General features: G+C 52.7%; 1 protein-coding gene across 7 annotated transcripts in view; it reads left to right on the plus strand.

Moving 5' to 3' along the window:
* Nucleotides 1-16,778, plus strand: part of MYO7A (myosin VIIA) — an 84,263-nt gene that overhangs the window by 9,212 nt on the left and 58,273 nt on the right. For all 7 annotated transcript variants that reach the window (XM_072794748.1, XM_072794747.1, XM_072794743.1 and 4 more), the window contains exons 3-4: nt 8,426-8,539; nt 13,994-14,146. In XM_072794748.1, the coding sequence (XP_072650849.1) occupies nt 8,426-8,539; nt 13,994-14,146 (267 nt within the window). The remainder of the gene's footprint in view (nt 1-8,425; nt 8,540-13,993; nt 14,147-16,778) is intronic.

Below are 16,778 nucleotides of genomic sequence, written 5' to 3' on the forward strand. Positions count from 1 at the left end.
ACTGAGCTGTGCAGGTGGCCCTCAACTCCTAACATTTTATTTGATCACTTTTAATTATTTCTATCCCTTTATTTATACTCTATTTGGTGAAATGTTCTAGTTTTCTCCCATTCTTTGACTATATTTCAGGTAGCTGATAAAAATCTTTGTTTATAAGGTCCAATGTCTGAGCTTCCTCAGGGAAAGTTTCTATTAATTTCTTTTTACCTGTGAGTGGGCCATATTTGTTTCTTTGCATGCCTCATCATAATTTTTTTTGAAAATTGGACCTTTTTTTGGAAAATTGGACACTTAAACATGATAAATCTGAAAGTCTGATCTCCTCTCTCCCTCTGGTTTGTTGCTGCTGCTTGTGAGTTGTAGTTTTGTTTAGTGACATTTCTAAACTATCTTTAAGAACACTGTATTCTTTATTGTGCATGGTCATTGAAGTTTTGAAAACCCCTAGAGCCAAAAACAACTCTCAGTCCTGCAGTTGGGCTTGGTGTGTGTTGGGGCATGCCTTCAATGCTCAGGCCATTTACAACCCTGACTTAGCCTTCATTTCCTGTCTACAAAGAGCTTGAGGGTCAGTTGAAGGTGCAAGTTTAGGTGAAGGCTTTCTTGGGCTTTTTCTGAACATTCTTCCAACCCTGGGCATGTGAGGTTTTCTAAATTACCTAGTATATGCAGGAGCTTTTCAAAACCCATATTTCCCTGGCTTTCCACCAGGCATTTTGGAGTGGCTACTGTTTTTTCCAACTGATTATTTTTCCCCAGGTGGCAGTGGGTGGTAGTTCAACTCTCTTTGAATGTTTTTGACCAGAGCAGCTTCTCCATCCTGGGGCAGTCCCAAGTTAGAGAAATAAAGGCAGGCCCTTTGTATTATTCTTTTAGGGAGTTCCCAGATAGGTTAAAACAAGCATAGTTCTTTGATAATAGGTCTGTTCTATTTCTGGCTCCAAAACCCCACACCAGGGATGTGGGGCCTACATCTTCAAGACTGCCACAAGATGGGAGGTAGGGGGTAGGTTAAAATACCACAAAGCTCTCCTGCCGGGGTTCAGTCACCTTTCTCTTTATTAAATGTTCCATTGGTTACTATAAACATTTGATTATTTTCTAGAATTCTAGTACAGTTGATTCTGACAGCTTCTCCCATATATTCTTAGTGTTTCTGTAAAGATGTCTCTGCCATCTTCCTTGACATCACTTGCTCATGACATTTGGTGCAGTTAGTAAATGAAAGCTTTTTGTCCCAACTTGGTATGTATCCTTAAGTAAGTCTCTTCACCCCCTCTGAAACTCTGTCTCCCCATCTGGCCAGAATTGGGCTGGATGGTGGTGTGATAGCATCAGGGAAGCACTGTGAGTTTCTATGAGGCACCAAGGAAGTACAGAAAAGAAGGCAGTGGAGGGGGCTGTGGAGAACAGGTGGCACATGGCCCTGTAGAGCCTTGGTGGCTGGGTGGGGGCAGGGAAGAGGATAGTGGGGTGAAGCATTCTTGGCAGAGGGCCCAGCAGAAGCAAAGGCGAGGTTAGGGAGACCCTATCCTGTATGTTCAAGGCAGCAGGAGATGAGGCTGGAGCAGCAGTGAGCCCTGGCTCTGGGAGAGGATCTGGTGATGCCACAGTGGGTCACAGGAGCATTAGACTTGCCTCCCACACCTGGTGTGCAGGCTGCTTGCAGGGAAAGGGGCCTATTCCCAGGCTTCAGCTCAAGGTGGCCCAGGTGCATGGGGCTGAACAATGGGTCTGGGTCCGGCAGGGTTAGGTTCATAGTACTGGCTGGGTTTCCCTGAGGGGGCCTCTAACCATATACCAGACCTGTTTGACCATCTCTTCCTTCTTATTTCCACTTCTCTGTGCTTTGCTTTTCCCTCTTCTGGAGTGCCCTTCCCTCTCATGTCTGCCTAAAATAAGCACAGCACCCAGGTGTCACCCCTAACATAACTTGCTCAGTTAATAATAACCAATGCTCATACAGCCATTTATTCTAACAGGTATGAATCTGAGTGAGTTATACATGTAAACCTTTTTAATCATCACAGGCAACTCATGAGGTACTGTTACCTTGTCATTCCATAGATGCAGAGACAAAGGCACATACAGGTTGAGGAACTTGCTCAAGATGACACAGCTGGAGTGGCCTAGCCAGGATTAAACCTAAGCTGTCCAGGTCCCAAGTCTAACAGCATAGTGGCCATGCAATCCTGTCTCCAGAATGAATTTGTCCCTCATCTGGTGGCACTAGCCTTATTTGGGTCTGGCTGCGTCCATTCCTAGGTTGGGAGCTCTGAGGATGGTGTCTCCTAAGCTTTAGTCTGAGCCTCTGAAGGTTAGTTACACGGACAAATGGAAAGATGCCTGGAAGCCCACCCCTGGCACCTTCCTGTGTCTAAAGGTCCTGTTCCCATGGATTCCTATGGGTCGGTGGGTGGGCAGAGGTAGGTGTGCTTGCTCTGTGCTTGGCTGGGGGAAGGACCCCTCCCAAGAGCAGGGTGAGCACAGGAATAGATGGAAATGGCTGCGGTCAGTCGGCTTTGAGCCAGGTGGCAGAAGGCTGGGTCCCTGAGGCTCGGATACAGAACTGGGGAAAAGGGAAGCCCAAGTCCAGTGGGGGTAGCTCTGAGTTCTGTGTAAAGCCTCACTGTCTCCTTCCTTGCCATCCCCCCTACTCCCCATAGTAGTTGGCTTGTTTTTGTGGGACCAATTAGGCCTCCAGGATTCCAGGCAATGCCAAGGGCCAAATATGGAAACAAAAGGCCTTGAAGAGCAAAGGCAAAGGAGGGAAAGGGAAGAAGAAAACATGGGGCGGGGGAGGGGGTGGTGGTTGGAGCGCCTGGGTGGCTGAGTGCGTTGAGCATCTGCCTTCAGCTCATGATTGCAGGGTCCCAGGATTGAGCCCTGCATTGGTCTCCCTCACTGCTTCTCCCTGATGCTCCCCTTGCTCATGCTCTTGCTCACTCTCTCTCAATCTGTCAAATAAATAAACAAAATCTTTAAAGAAAAAAGAAAAGTAGGGAGAGGGGGAAAGGGAGTGGGAGGCGAGTCACAGGGCCTGTGCTTTCTGGATAGGACTGTGGCCCACGGCCCAGCATGGACTCAAGCCAGGTGCCCAGCCCTGTGTGGCTGCCAGGACACAGAGCCCAGCGTGGTGCCCACTGTCCTGGAGAACCCGGGGACACCCTCCCCCAGGCCTCAGTGCTCCCTCTCCCAGCCGGCCAGCCTCAAGGCTGGAGGAGGCCCAGTCACCGGGGCTGTTCTGTTGGGAAGCTTCCTCTCGGCCACCACCCACCCCCTCATTTCCTCCACCCCCTGAAGATTTTTACCTGCCACCGCTTTCTAGAGGACGCCAGTGAGCTAGAAGGATCTTTCAGGCACCTTCCCTTAAGCCTTCCCTTAAGTCTTAAAAATTCACGAAGTTTATTGCGTTCCACTCCGTGACATCCCCACGGGACTTTCCGTAGAAAAACTTACAGATTTGCTGCAAAACCGCAGCCCAGGCGAGGCTGGGTCGGGGCGCGGCGCGCTGCGGGCCGGGCTGAGGGACGGCGGGGCTGGGGAGGTGGGGGACCCTCCCCGGCCCGCCCGCGGGCGTCACCTAAGCCGCCGTTGCCATGGGCCCGCGGCAGGTGGCGGGGTTTAGGGTTCCCCGCGGGCGGCGCGCACGGGATTAGGTGAATTAGGGAGCCCGCGCCGCCCGCGCCGCCGGCCATGGAGCCCCGCGCCGGCCCCGACCCCGGCCCCGACCCCGCGGACCCCGCCGACCCCGCCGACCCCGCGGACCCCGCCGACGCGCGCGCCAAGTCTCCGGCCAAGTGGGCGCTGGTGCGCAGCCTGAACCACGCGCTGAAGGCGTGCGCGGTCCTGCCGGTGAGGCCGCCGGGAGCGGGAGGGCGCACCCCGGGCAGCCCGGCCCCAGGGCGCCGCGGAGCGCGGGGTGCACGCAGACGGGCCCCCCACCCCACCCCCGGCGCCGCAGGCGATCCCTGGCTCCCCGCGCCACCCTGGCCCCCGCCGCCCCTTCTGGTGCCCGGAGCCTCTGCCTTCACCCAAGGTGGATGCGCCAGGCCCGCCAAGAGCCTTCCCGCGTGTCCGCGGCCCAGGGCGGGGAGGCCCCGGCTGCTGCGAGGGGCTGGGGAGAGCGGTCTGGCCGGCCCACCCGCGGGAGAGCTGGCCCGGGGCCCTCCTCCGCCTACGGTTAGCAGCTGGACGCCTGGCTCACAGGTGCCCTTGGCAAGTCTCTGGGTCACCTTTCCCACCTGTGAAAATGGGGCTAATAAAACCGGTGTCCCAGAGTGATTATGAGGATGGGAGGACGGGGGGGGGGGGGATTGGGGGGGGGACCTGTCCTGAGACTCCTTTCATTCCACAAAGAAGGAAAGAGGCAGAAAGGGCCAAGGCCCAGTCAGGTGGAAGTGAGGTTCATCACGCACTGGGCTGCAGCTGGGGAGGGCAGGTGGGTAGACATCAAAGACTTGAGTTTGTGGGGTCTCTCATCTTCCCATGCCCTGACTCTGGGTGAGCTCTGTGAACAGAACTCGGAGAGATTGAAAGATGTTCCCAAAGTCACACAGGATTAGGGGCAGAGCTGGGACCTGAACCAAGCTCTCATTAACTCTGTTTGCTGTGGCTGGTCCAGCTTCCCCGTGGGGTTTTGGGGTCCTTTTGAGAACTTTTAGATAGATCCATTCTGTGAGACCCTCTGCTCTAGCCACTCTTGTGACAGTGAAGAGCTGGGACTTGCCCCATGTCACACAGCCATATTGAGGCATCTGGCATGTCACAAATGGTATTTTCAATTCAAGATGAAGTCTGCAGTGGAGCATCTGCCCCAACAGAGTGGCATGAATGGGGCCAGAGGCAGGCATGAGTGCCTGCAATCTGGAGATGGGAGAGGCTGGTGGGGTGAGACCCAGTATCCCTTTCTTCTCCTTCTTCCTGCTCCACAAAAGAGTTTCCTGCTCTTTTTTTCTTCTTTTAAAGATTTGAGCGAGAGCACGAGCAGCAGAGGCAGAGGGAGAGTGAGTCTCAAGCAGACTCTACACTGAGTCTGTACAGAGCCCAAGAAGGGGCTCAATCCCACAACCATGAGATCATGACCTGAGCTAAAACCAAGAGTTGGATGTTTGACCAACCATGCCACCCAGGCGCCCCAAAACTTTCCTGTTCTTTTCCATTTTCCTTCTGTCACCCAGCCAGCATTCCCGACTCATCCTGTTCTGGTTCAGGCTCTGGCCTGCAGGTGCTCACGATTTTATCAGTCACCAATTTGATGAGTGACTACGGCCAGATTCCTTTGTCTCTTTGGACCTCAGTCTCCTCATCTGTAAAAATGAAGACGATTCCATCCCACCTGCATCCTGATGCCTCAATAACTTTCCCTGGGACCATGAGAACATCTTCCCTCAGAGGTTTTCAGGCCTCATAATTCTCCCTCAGGCCACTCAGCTGCCATTTTAGCCTTTGTCCTCAAATTGAGACCTGGAGCAGAGAAAGAGAAAGTTAAGTCACTGCCCTCCTTGTGACTATCCTTGATTAGGAGAGTTCTAGTCACTTCTGTTTCTGTACATCCTGAGCTCCCTGCTCAGCCTCTCCAGGCTCCCATTTCCTGCTCACACAGGTTATCCTCTGTCCTGGAGTGGGATGCATTTTCTGTGTGCCAGGCTCTGTGTTGGGTCAGGGGATACAGGTGACTCAGACTCCTGCCCTCTAGCTGCCCCCTGTTGAGGCTTCCGGCATGCGCTTCGGCCTGCAAGCCATTTAAGGCCAAGGGTCCTATCAGTGTTTCCTGTTTTGCTCACAGAACTGGGTTCAGAGAGATGTCAGGAAAGAGCACTAGATTTGGAGTTTGTCAGATTTGGACTCCGTTCCTGGTTTTAGTACAAAACAGGCGGATTTGGGCAGATTTCTTGACTTCTTTGAGGAGATGAGGTAGAAATAGAACCCTCTGCCTAAGAGCTGTCGATGAGAAAGTTAATCATCTGGAAGCCTCTACCTACCTGGCCCGAAGTGGGTGTATTGTGAGTTAGCAGGAAGCAGCATCCTGGCCAGCCTGGCCTCCAGCAGTTAGTGTCTGACTCTCTCTCCTCTCATGCTATACAGTCTTCATTCTTGTTCACATCCCCTCTATCACATGTTTTCTCTCTTACACACACACTCTCTCTCATTAAGAGATGAATTCTGTTTTCCTGTTTGACTCTGAGGAGTCACAGATGGGACTCAGACCCAGGCCTGTCCTTGGGGTGTTGCAGGCTAGTGGTGAAGGGTCGCATAGATGGTGATCACCCAGCATGGTGCTATCTGGAAGCGGCCAGCCCAGAGGCCCTGGAGCCTGGAGGGATGCCCCCATTCTCCACACAGCAGCCACAGTGAGATTTTGAAAATGTAAATTCATCACGCCATTCTCCTGCTTAAAACCTTCTAAAGTCCAATCTCTCTCGCAACCTGGTACCTGCCCGTGGTCCCCCGCCCCCACAATGTCCTCCCCTCTTCTGGCTGTAGGCCCTCTGCCTTTCCCATGTGTTTTGGCTCTGTCCCCAGAGCTGGAACAAGACTGGTCCACAGTGGGCTCTCCCTAAATACGTGCTGGATGAGTGAATGAGCTCTTCAGGGGTTGGGGAGGAGGAGGTTGCCGTGGGGAGGAGCCGAAGAGCTGGACAGATGGGCGGGCATCCTCTGCGTGGAAAGGTGGGTGGGGTAGCGGGCCCTGGAGAAGAGCAGGCTGTGTCAGGTGGCCTGTGGCCTGGAACTCGGCTGCGTGGCTGAGGGGTGTGTCAGGAAGGACAGTTTGGGTTTGGGACAAAAGGGTTCCCCAGGGCACCTTACGGGAAGCAGCCCTGCAGCCCAGGCACACCGCAGATGCCCAGGAAACACAGGAGTTCTCCTTGGCTCTCCAATTCTTCCTGCTTTCTCCAGGAGAAAGCTTGGGTTTGGAGTTAGTCTGTCTCTGACGTGCGTAACCTCCCTCCCATGAAGTGGAAGCTGGGGCCGAACGATAGTTGACTGCAATGGGAAGAGGAGGCTGAGGCAGTGAGGAGTTGGCCTCGGGACTCACTGAGCCCACCCCTCGGAGGGAGGCATATGGAACCGGAGGCTCAAGTCAGCAGCTTGTTCCGGGCCCAGGCGGGACAAGGCTAGAACCCAGGCTCCTGACTCCCAGCCCAGAGCCCCGTCCCTGGGCCTTACCCACAGGGTAACCTCATCACCCTCTGTTTATTCAGCTGTTCTGTTTCTAGCTGCTGCTTGGGAAGTTCTAGTTTTATTAAGCTGTGTTCTCTCACTCTCTGGAGGAGCTCTCATTAGGATTAGGATAAAACCCACCTTTTACCTGCAGGCCAGGGAGAGTCTACGGTGCTGGGTCTTGCCCACCACTGTGAGAGCTGTAGGCTGGCTCAGTCTTCTGCACATCCCTATGCCAGGGCCCTCCACAGTCCTCACCACTCTCCACAGTGACTGTGTGAATGTATTTGCTCAGGTCTTTGTTTTCTGTCTCCTCTCAGCTGGAACGTAGTAGACCCCATGGTCACTGCTGGATCCCCTGCATTCAGATTGATCAGTGCCTTGTATTCAGTGGGTGCTCAGTAGGTGTTTGTGGAATGCCTCAGTGCTGAAAGCGGTTGTTCTATTATTTATTTATTTTTAAAGATTTTATTTATTTATTCATGAGAGACAGAGGCAGAGGGAGAAGCCTGATGCAGGACTCGATCCCAGGACCCTGGGATCATGAACTGAGCCAAAGGCCGACGCTCAACCACTGAGCCACCCAGGTGCCCCTAAAAGCGGTTGTTTCTAAGTCCATTTCTCTGACTCTATATTTTAGGTTTAGCTTCTGTGTGCCTCACTGGGCGTGTAGTGAGAGCAGGGGACACAGCGGGACACCCTCCCCCTCAAGGTCGGGGCTCTCCCCACAAGCTGGGAGGCGGTATGGTGGAACTTGTATCAGAGGGCCCAGCACAGAGCAGTGTCACTCAGGCATCCCACACCTAGAACTCTGAGACTTGCCTCCAGAGGCGATGGACAGTGTTTGGGTGTCCTGTGGGGATGCCTCCTTTAGGACCAAGAGGAAGTGGTTTGGGTGGCTTAGTGTCTCTGCCTGAACCTCAACAGATTTGCTGTACCTGTATGGGGTGTAGAGCCTTGTGGAAAGTGGGGCACTGGACAGGCCTGGGTTTGAAGCTGCCCAGCTGCATGGTTTCTTCACCCCTCTGAGCCTCTACCTACCTATCTGTGAAATGGGGGCAGTAACAGCTGTTACAGAGGAGGTTTTGAGGACATTGCATAAGTGCCTGGCCCCGGGTCTGACACAGATGGCTCCCAGCAAGTGTGAGCTCCCCCTTCTTCCCTCTCCTGTAGTTGGCACAGGAGCCTCTGGTGGTAGGAGAGCTGGGGCACAGGATGCCCCTCCCTGCTCACCTGGCCTGGGATGTTCTCTCATCCACAGGGGGACTATGTCTGGATGGACCTGAGATCTGGGCAGGAGTTCGATGTGCCCATTGGAGCAGTGGTGAAGCTGTGTGACTCTGGGCAGATCCAGGTGGTGGACGATGAAGGCAATGTGAGTAGCCCCCTACCTCCCCTGCCCCTTAGGCCCTTGGCAAGACACAGGCTGGCAGGCCACCTGAGGCAGGGGCCACCTAAAGGGGGTGGAGGCACTACCTGTGCCCCTCCTCCTGCCTCTTAGATGTCCCGTCTTCCACAGAGCTTTCCCACTGCCCCCAGCAAGAGGATGCCTTTCCTTCTGCCCAGGCTGCTGGGTTCTATTTCCATAAGCACTCAGTCTGTTCTGCATGGTGTTGGAGATGGGGGCCCATCATCCTGCACGACGACGAGGTGACGGTCACGGAGGATAAGATCAATGCCCTCATTAAAGCAGCGGGTGTGAATGTTGAGCCTTTCTGGCCGGGTTTGTTTGCAAAGGCCCTGGCCAACGTGAACATTGGGAGCCTCATCTGCAATGTAGGAGCTGGTGGACCTGCCCCAGCAGCTGGCGCTGTGGCACATGTACAGTGGTGGGCAGAGGGTGGCACCAGGCTGGAAGCTCTACACACACAGGGAATCAGAGAGACTGGATTCAGATTCCCATCCTGCCCATTTATTAGTTATGCAACCATCACCAACCATCACTTCTGAGCCTGAGTTTCTTCTTCTGTAAAATGGGGATAATAGTAATTATCTCACTGGTTTGTTGACTCATAAGTTGGGTCCTGTGAAGAGAACACCTCAGTAAAGTGAGTTAGTCTAAAAATGACCATAGTCTTGCTCTGTTAGCTTTTGGTGTCTTAGGAATTCATTGTATTCCTTGGCACTGCCCTGGGAATCAGTCTAATGGATTAACCCTTCATTTCTTGTGGCCTTGAAGGAAAGGGACATGGGAGGTGTAAGTTCTGTGGGTAGTGGGAGTGGGGAGGGATGGAAGAGTATAAAGTCAGGGTCCTGCTGTGGAGAAGGCAGGTGCTTGGAGGAGGGTCCAGAGGGGAAACACATGTGTACGTGGCCTGGAGATGTGGGGATGTTGTACTGAGAACAGAGTCCTAGCTTAGCGGGGACAGGAGGGACCCGGGGAGATTCAGTCCCCCCGTTCTTTGGATTGTGCCTTGTGCTGTACCCAGAACTAAGGTTCTGTCTACTAGATGCTGGTGGCAAAAGAGGGCACAGTGACTGGGAGCAGAGTGCTCTACTGGGGCAAGGGCAGGGCTGGGGGCGGGGGGGTGGTGCCTAGAGGCAGGAAATGCACACACAGGGGGCAGGGGCATCACTGTTGTTCCTGCAGGTTTCAGGGACACCCCGCAGAGCCCTTAGACCCAAGCTCTGTCTTTGGGTCCTCACAGCATCTGTGAGAGGCAAATGCTCTGTTCCCTAAGGGGAAACTGAGACAGGGAGGGACCATCAAGCGCAGTCATACAGCTAGTAAGTGATGGTGCTGGGATTAGCACTCAGGACCTTTGGCCTCTGTGTATGTGTTTCCTCACCCAGTATCTTCATGGCAGTGCCCAGCTTCCGTTAAACCATGCTTTTGTTCCCTGGGTTTAGAACCTGAGTGCCTGCAACATCATTCTGGAGGTCTGGTTCTAGGACCTTCTAGGAAGCCACTGTGAGGTTGCAGCCAGAGGAGGGGACACAGGTTCAGCTGGCAGTGCAGACAGGCCTGGTCTGTAGTCCCTTTGGGGGGTGGGGCAGGGACTCTGCCTGCAGGCTCATGTTTCACCTGGGTCATGTTGCCTGTCAGATGGTGTCCTGTAACTGTGTCACTGGATCCCAGAGCTCCCCTCCCACCCACTCCCACTAAAGCCCTGAGAGTGGGGGCTGCAGGTGGGGAGGGACATGACTGGGTGGCCAGGGCAGGTCAGGGACGTTGCTTTGCTTCAGTAGCATGGGGCCCAGGGCTTCTGGCCTCTTCTTTCAGGGCCTTTCCCACTCTTATTCCTTCCTTACCCCCCACCACCCTCCACGTGTTGTCTTTGACCCCTCTGACTTCTAAGATTCCCTTAACTTGAGGGCAGGGACTAGGCAAGTCACATGTGGTTCTTCTGAGACCCCACAACGCATCTGTCTAGACAGGGTTCTCTGTGAAGCCTCACAGGAGAAAGGGAGGAGGAGAGGGAGGGAGGGAAGGAAGGATAGAAGGAGGGAGGGAGGGATGATCCTCACGGGGATCCTAATGTTCTGCTTTTGCCTAAATTGTTCCCATGGCCAGAGGCCCCCTCCTTCCCTTCCTCTACAGAGCACACAGTCCCTGTCTCTCCAAACTCAGTACCAGACCAACTCTTTTCCAGATGTGTCTGTGCTCCGTGGGATTGGCCATGTTCTCTCTCTCTCTCTCTCTCTCTCTCTGGCATTCCTTCAGGCCAGGCCTCAGGTTGTGTCTTGGTTATACTTTGGTCTATGCTGTGGGCACCTGTGGCCATTGGCCTGAGGGGTGCTGACCTCAGTTGGGAGTCCTGTGTAGGAAAGAGGTGAGGAGAGGCTTAGTTCTGTGTAACCAGGCGAGCCGCTTTATCACTTGAGTGTGACTCCTTGCTACTAAGTGCTAATTCTTTTATGGGATGTTATGAGAAACAAATGAGAACATAGATCTCCTCTGTAAAACCGGAAAGCATTAGAGTAATAATACCCAGCCCTGGTTGAGCAATGACCAGGCACTGGCGCGTTTTAGAGGTGGTGGGAGTGAAACAAAGGTTGGCTCTTAGTGTATAGATTAATTCCACCACCACCACCACCACCACCCCACCACCACCCCAGCCCCTGCCCCTGCCCCACCGCAAATCCCCAAAAAGAAGGGATACTTCTTCTCATTCCCATTGCATAGATGAGGTCATGGAAGCTCAGGGAAGCCAGGTGGTGAGCACAGGGCTACAGGGTCACATGGTAGCCGAGCTGCTTCGTACCTCTGTGCTGAACTGTTGGAGGGATTCTGGGGACCAGAGGCTGGAGGTGAGTGGGGCAGGCACATAGCTTGCCCAGGCATCCTCTTCCCTCTGGCCCGTGCTGGAGCCTAACACCGAGTCATGGAGCAGGGACCAGGCAGAGGGAACTTTCCAACTGGATCAATTTTTATCAAGAAATAGGATAAAATGGGAGCTAGGAATGTTCCACTCAGGACTGGAAAGTCCGGGCGGGTTCTTCCATCTTCCCATCCGGCCCATTCATGCCTGGGGGAGGTCTGTGGGAGGGCCTGGGCTGGACAGAAGTACTCCTGGCCCGGGAGGTGCCATGAAATGCCAGGGAGGTTGGAGTTGTGGGCTCTGGCTCACCCTGTCCCTGACCCCTCTGAGGACCTGCGGCAGGCCACCATCCTCCTCTGATACTGTTTTCTCAGGTGCAGTGAGATGGTGGGAATTAGGAACTACAGGGGTCTCTCCAAAATTAGGACTTCTGCTTCTTTTTTTTTTTTTAAGATTTTATTTGTTTATTCATGAGAGACACAGAGAGAGAGGCAGAGACATAGGTAGAAGGAGAAGGAGGCTTCAGGACTCGATCCCAAGACCCTAGGATCACACCCTGAACCAAAGGAAGATGCTCAACCACTGAGCCACCCAAGCGTCCCAGGACTTCTGCTTCTAATTCAGAACTGTTCCTCAGTAGTCACCAGCTGGCCATCTATCCCATCAGATTCCCTGCCACACCATTTGTGTGTGGCCCACTATGGACCAAGGATATAGAAGACATAGCAGGAGTCCCCAGCCTTGGGGCACATTGGGAGGTCAGAACCACATTTAGGCAATGGCAGCCCAGTGTGACCACTGCTTTCCAATGGGAGACCCAGGGAACGTGGGGGCCCAGAGGAGGCCCTGCCACAGCCTGCGGTCGAGGTGGGGGGAAGGCACATGTCAGAGTGGGCGGCACGGTCAGCAGAGGCTTTAGAAACTGGGATACCCTTGAGCTGGGCCTCGAAGGCTGAGTGGAAAGGAAGTAAAAGGAATAGCATAAGCAAGGCCATGCTGGCTTGGAAGTACAGAGGATTACCGGAGCAAAGGCCTAAGGTCCCTGTATCTACCTCAGTTGGCCTTTGAAAGCCAGGCTGAAGGAACTGAAGGCTGGAGTATAGGGGAGCAGGGAAAGGCTCCAAGCTCCAGAGCGATGGGATCAAATAGGTGCTGAGGAGTGCTGGAGGGGAGATGGAGCACTGCAAGGACCAGGGGGCCGGGTAGAGACAATGGTCTGGATCAGGGTAGGGGCTAGAGTACAGGTGAGGAGAGTACCACTCAATCAGCAGAACCCTTCAGAGGGTTGAATGAGTAGGACTAGGTGACCACTTAGATTGGGGATGGGATGAATGAGGGGCCGATGCCCTAGATTCTTGCTAGTGTCCAGTTGTTGGAGTTGGTTATCCCAGAGGGAACCTGAGGAGAAGCAGCTGTGGGAGGACATGTCATGTGCATCACACCTACCTACCCACCAAGTCTTAAGGCTGGAGCTGGGAGGTGGCAGAGGGGTCCTCTTCTCATCACCTGTTCCCAAAAGTCAAGCTCCTGTCTGGTCCTGAGGATCCCAGGGTTCTGGCATTTGGGAACAGGCAGGGGCCCCCAGAGGGCTATGGGGTCTCACTCAGGCTGCAGCCATACCCCAGAGCACAGTTCACTCTCACCTCACTGAGAAGCTAGATTGTGAGAAGGTGCTGCAGACCCCCTTGGAAAAGGAAGGAGAGATTTGCAGGTTTGTTGAAACTGCCAGTGCTATCAGCTAGATGTACAGCTGGAAGCCACCCCCATCCCCTGCAGCAGAAGATATTGCAGGGGAGAGTAGCAGAGCCATGGAGCAACCTCTCTTCTAGTTTCTGCATCAGCTCACAAGCACTTAGTTTCCTGCTACTCCACATTCATCATCAAGCCCCGTGAGACCCATCCTAAACAGATCACGTCTCTTCATCTCCACTGCCATTGCCTGGTTTCAACAGCTTCAGATTTTGCTTTTGCTGTTCCCTAAGCCTGGAATTCCCTCTCCCCATGTCTTACAGGGGTCTCTTCCCCATCATTCAGACCTCTGCCCAAACGTCCCCTCTTTGGAGAGGTACTTCCTGACCACCTGAAGGTAGTTCCCTCCTCGATCGCTATCCCATATGCACATTGGTTTGTTCTTGGCACTATCTGAAATTACTTTTTATACTTTTGTTTACCAGAGCCTGTATCTGAAGTCAAGTCTAATTCCAAAGATTACATTTTGCACTCCACCCTGCAAAGTGACTGGGGTTGGGGGAACTCTAATTGCCTTTATGAGAATCCTAGGTGGGGTTGGAGTCCCTGCCCTGCTGCTCTTTTAGGTCTGTAGAAAGAATTCCCTAAGAGGAAGAGGAGTGGTCCATAGAGTAGTGGGTGGGGGGGGGGGGAGTACCATCCTCATAGACTCATAGACTCAAACTTGATAATGACAGAGTTTGGTCATGGGAAAGGAGGAGGCCTTTACCAGGGTTGCACAGACTCAGGGTCTCTGTCCCTCCTGGGCCCCCTGCCCAGCAGAGCACAGCCTGGGTCCCAGGAGTGCGGCCTGACAATAGCCACGGTGCTCCTCGCAGGAACACTGGATCTCCCCGCAGAACGCCACGCACATCAAGCCCATGCACCCCACGTCAGTCCATGGCGTGGAGGACATGATCCGCCTGGGAGACCTCAACGAGGCTGGCATCCTGCGCAACCTGCTCATCCGCTACCGGGACCACCTCATCTACGTGAGTGCTGCCCGCCGCCCCCCCCCCACCCCCCGCCCGCCCTCAGCTTGTGTGATCTGTGATTAGAGGGAGTCCTGTGTCTCCCCAGGCCTTGAAACCATTAAGAGGCGTGGGCGGAGCTGCCTTCTCTGGGTTTGCTGCGGGGTCAGAGCCTGCCATTCATTGGGCAAGGTGAAGAGAGGTTGGGTCAGGAGTCTATCCTCAGAAGGGGATGGAAGAGGGAGCATGCTCCTCAACTCAAACCCTTTTTTTTTTTCCACAGGGGTTTTAAAAAAGATTATTTTATTTTATTTTATTTTATTTTATTTTATTTTATTATTTATTTAAGAGGTGGAGGAGGGGCATAGAGAGAAGGAGAGAGTCTTAAGCAGACTCTGTGCTTAGTGTGGAGTCCAACTCGGGGCTCAATCTCATGACGTTGAGATCAAAATCCTAAGACCACTCACTGAGTTGAAACCAAGAGTAGGGTGATCAGCTGACTGTGCCACTGTGACTATGCTCAGCTGGCTGTGCAACCCATTTTAATCTACAGTGTTAAAAAATCTTATCAACTGACCCCACTTATTTTCTGAACTAATCCAGACAGAAACAGGGTTGAACTATTATTTTTCAGAGTCTATGACAAAAGTTTTTACAGTGAAAATTAATGACATTACCAACATGCCCAGAAAAGAGTGGTTTATATTCTTTTTTTAAAAAAAAGATTTTATTTATTTATTTATATTTTTTAATAATAAATTTATTTTTTATTGGTGTTCAATTTGCCAACATACAGAATAATACCCAGTGCTCATCCCGTCAAGTGCCCCCCGCAGTGCCCATCACCCATTCACCCCCACCCCCCACCACCCCTAGTTCATTTCCCAGAGTTAGGAGTCTTTATGTTCTGTCTCCCTTTCTGATATTTCCCACACATTTCTTCTCCCTTCCTTTATATTCCCTTTCACTATTATTTATATTCCCCAAATGAATGAGACCATATGTTTGTCTTTCTCCGATTGACTTATTTCACTCAGCATAATACCCTCCAGTTCCATCCACGTCAAACCCTTGATCTAAGAACCAGTCGTACACACACTCCATACTCCTAAACCTTGAAATTCAACAGGACAATTAGTCTCACTTAGCCAGGACTGAACTGATCCCAGGAGGTGGATTCAGAGACCATCAGAACACAGATGACCCATGGAGATTACATTCTAGAGGTTCTCACCCTGTCTGGCCTCCGGAACCTTTTATGCCCTTGAAATTATTGAGGACTCCCAAGAGCATTTGTTAATGTAGGCTATATCTATTGATATTTACTATATTAGAAATTAAAACTGAGAAACCATGAAATGTATTAATTCATTTAAAAAGAACCATAAAGGGGATCCCTGGGTGGCTCAGCAGTTGAGCGTCTGCCTTCGGCTCAGGGCGTGGTCCTGGGGTTCCAGGATCGAGTCCCACTTGGGCTCCCTGCGTGGAGCCTGCTCCTCCCTCTGCCTGGTCTCTGCCTCTGTCGCTCTCTCTCTGTCTCTCATGACTAAATAAATAAAATCTTTAAAAAAAGAAAAAAAAAAAGAACCATAAAAATCTATTATAGGAAAATATTTTTGTGAAAAATACCTATAAATATGCCCCCCCAATTAACTAGAAGAGTTATAATTTTTTGAAATATCTTTAATGTCTGGCTTAATAGAAGACAGCTAATTCTCATCTAAACTGATGTGAGGTTGTTTGGTTGAAGTGTATGAGGAAAAGCTGGCTTCACAGATATGGAGATGAACAGGCATTTGCGGACTTCTTGAAAGGGCCTTTGGGACCCTCAGGGGTCTCCAGACCACACTCTGAGAAGCGCTGAGCTAATCCCATAGTCCTATCTTATAGACAGGGAAACTGAGCCTCCACAAGGTTTAGCCAGACCCAGCGCTGTGTGCTGGGCTCACTGAATGTCTCTGACTCAGCCTGTCCCTCAAGCAGCTCGGGGTGAAGGAAACCAGGGCTGTGTGACTAAAGGAGAAGCAGGAGGGAGCCCTGTCCCCTGAAAGGCAGGTCCCCAGGCCCCAGGCCACCAGTATCCAGGGTGCACCAGTATCCAGAGTGACAAGTGTTGAGAGAAGTGCTTGAGACAAGTGAAGACAGAGCAGGTTCTGCAGGGTGTAGTAGTGAGGCCTACGCTCCCAGCTCAGGAAGAGCGGTGGGGTTCCCGGAGGTGGGTGATACAGCATCTGGGAAGGGGTGCTGCATGGATAGGAGGCTGGAGGCAGGACAGTGCCTGGTGAGGAGCAGCACAGTGTCGCTCAGGTTGTCAGGACCGTGAGGAGGAGCCAGGGAGATATGGGGCCTGAAGCCCTGAAGTTGTCCCTGAGCAGTCCCAGCAAGGAGCTGTGTCAAGGTCAGGGATCCATCCTCTTAGAAGCCCTGGAATTGTGGCCACTCAGCTGCCAGGGAAGCCCTCTGCTACCCTTCCCACTCTGGGACCCTCTGCTATTTCAGGCTCCCAAGGGGAGGCAGCTGTGCCCAGGCCCTTCACATCCGTCCACTGAGTAAGCACAAGTGGCTTTTACAGAGTGCCCTTCAGCATTGATAAAGCCCCTGTCACTCTTTCCCTCACCTAGGGGAGGGGAGGCAGGGCAGAGATGGCACCTCC

The sequence above is a fragment of the Canis lupus genome, chromosome 23 (genome assembly GCF_048164855.1).
Source record: "Canis lupus baileyi chromosome 23, mCanLup2.hap1, whole genome shotgun sequence".
NCBI classification, from domain to species: Eukaryota; Metazoa; Chordata; class Mammalia; order Carnivora; family Canidae; genus Canis; species Canis lupus.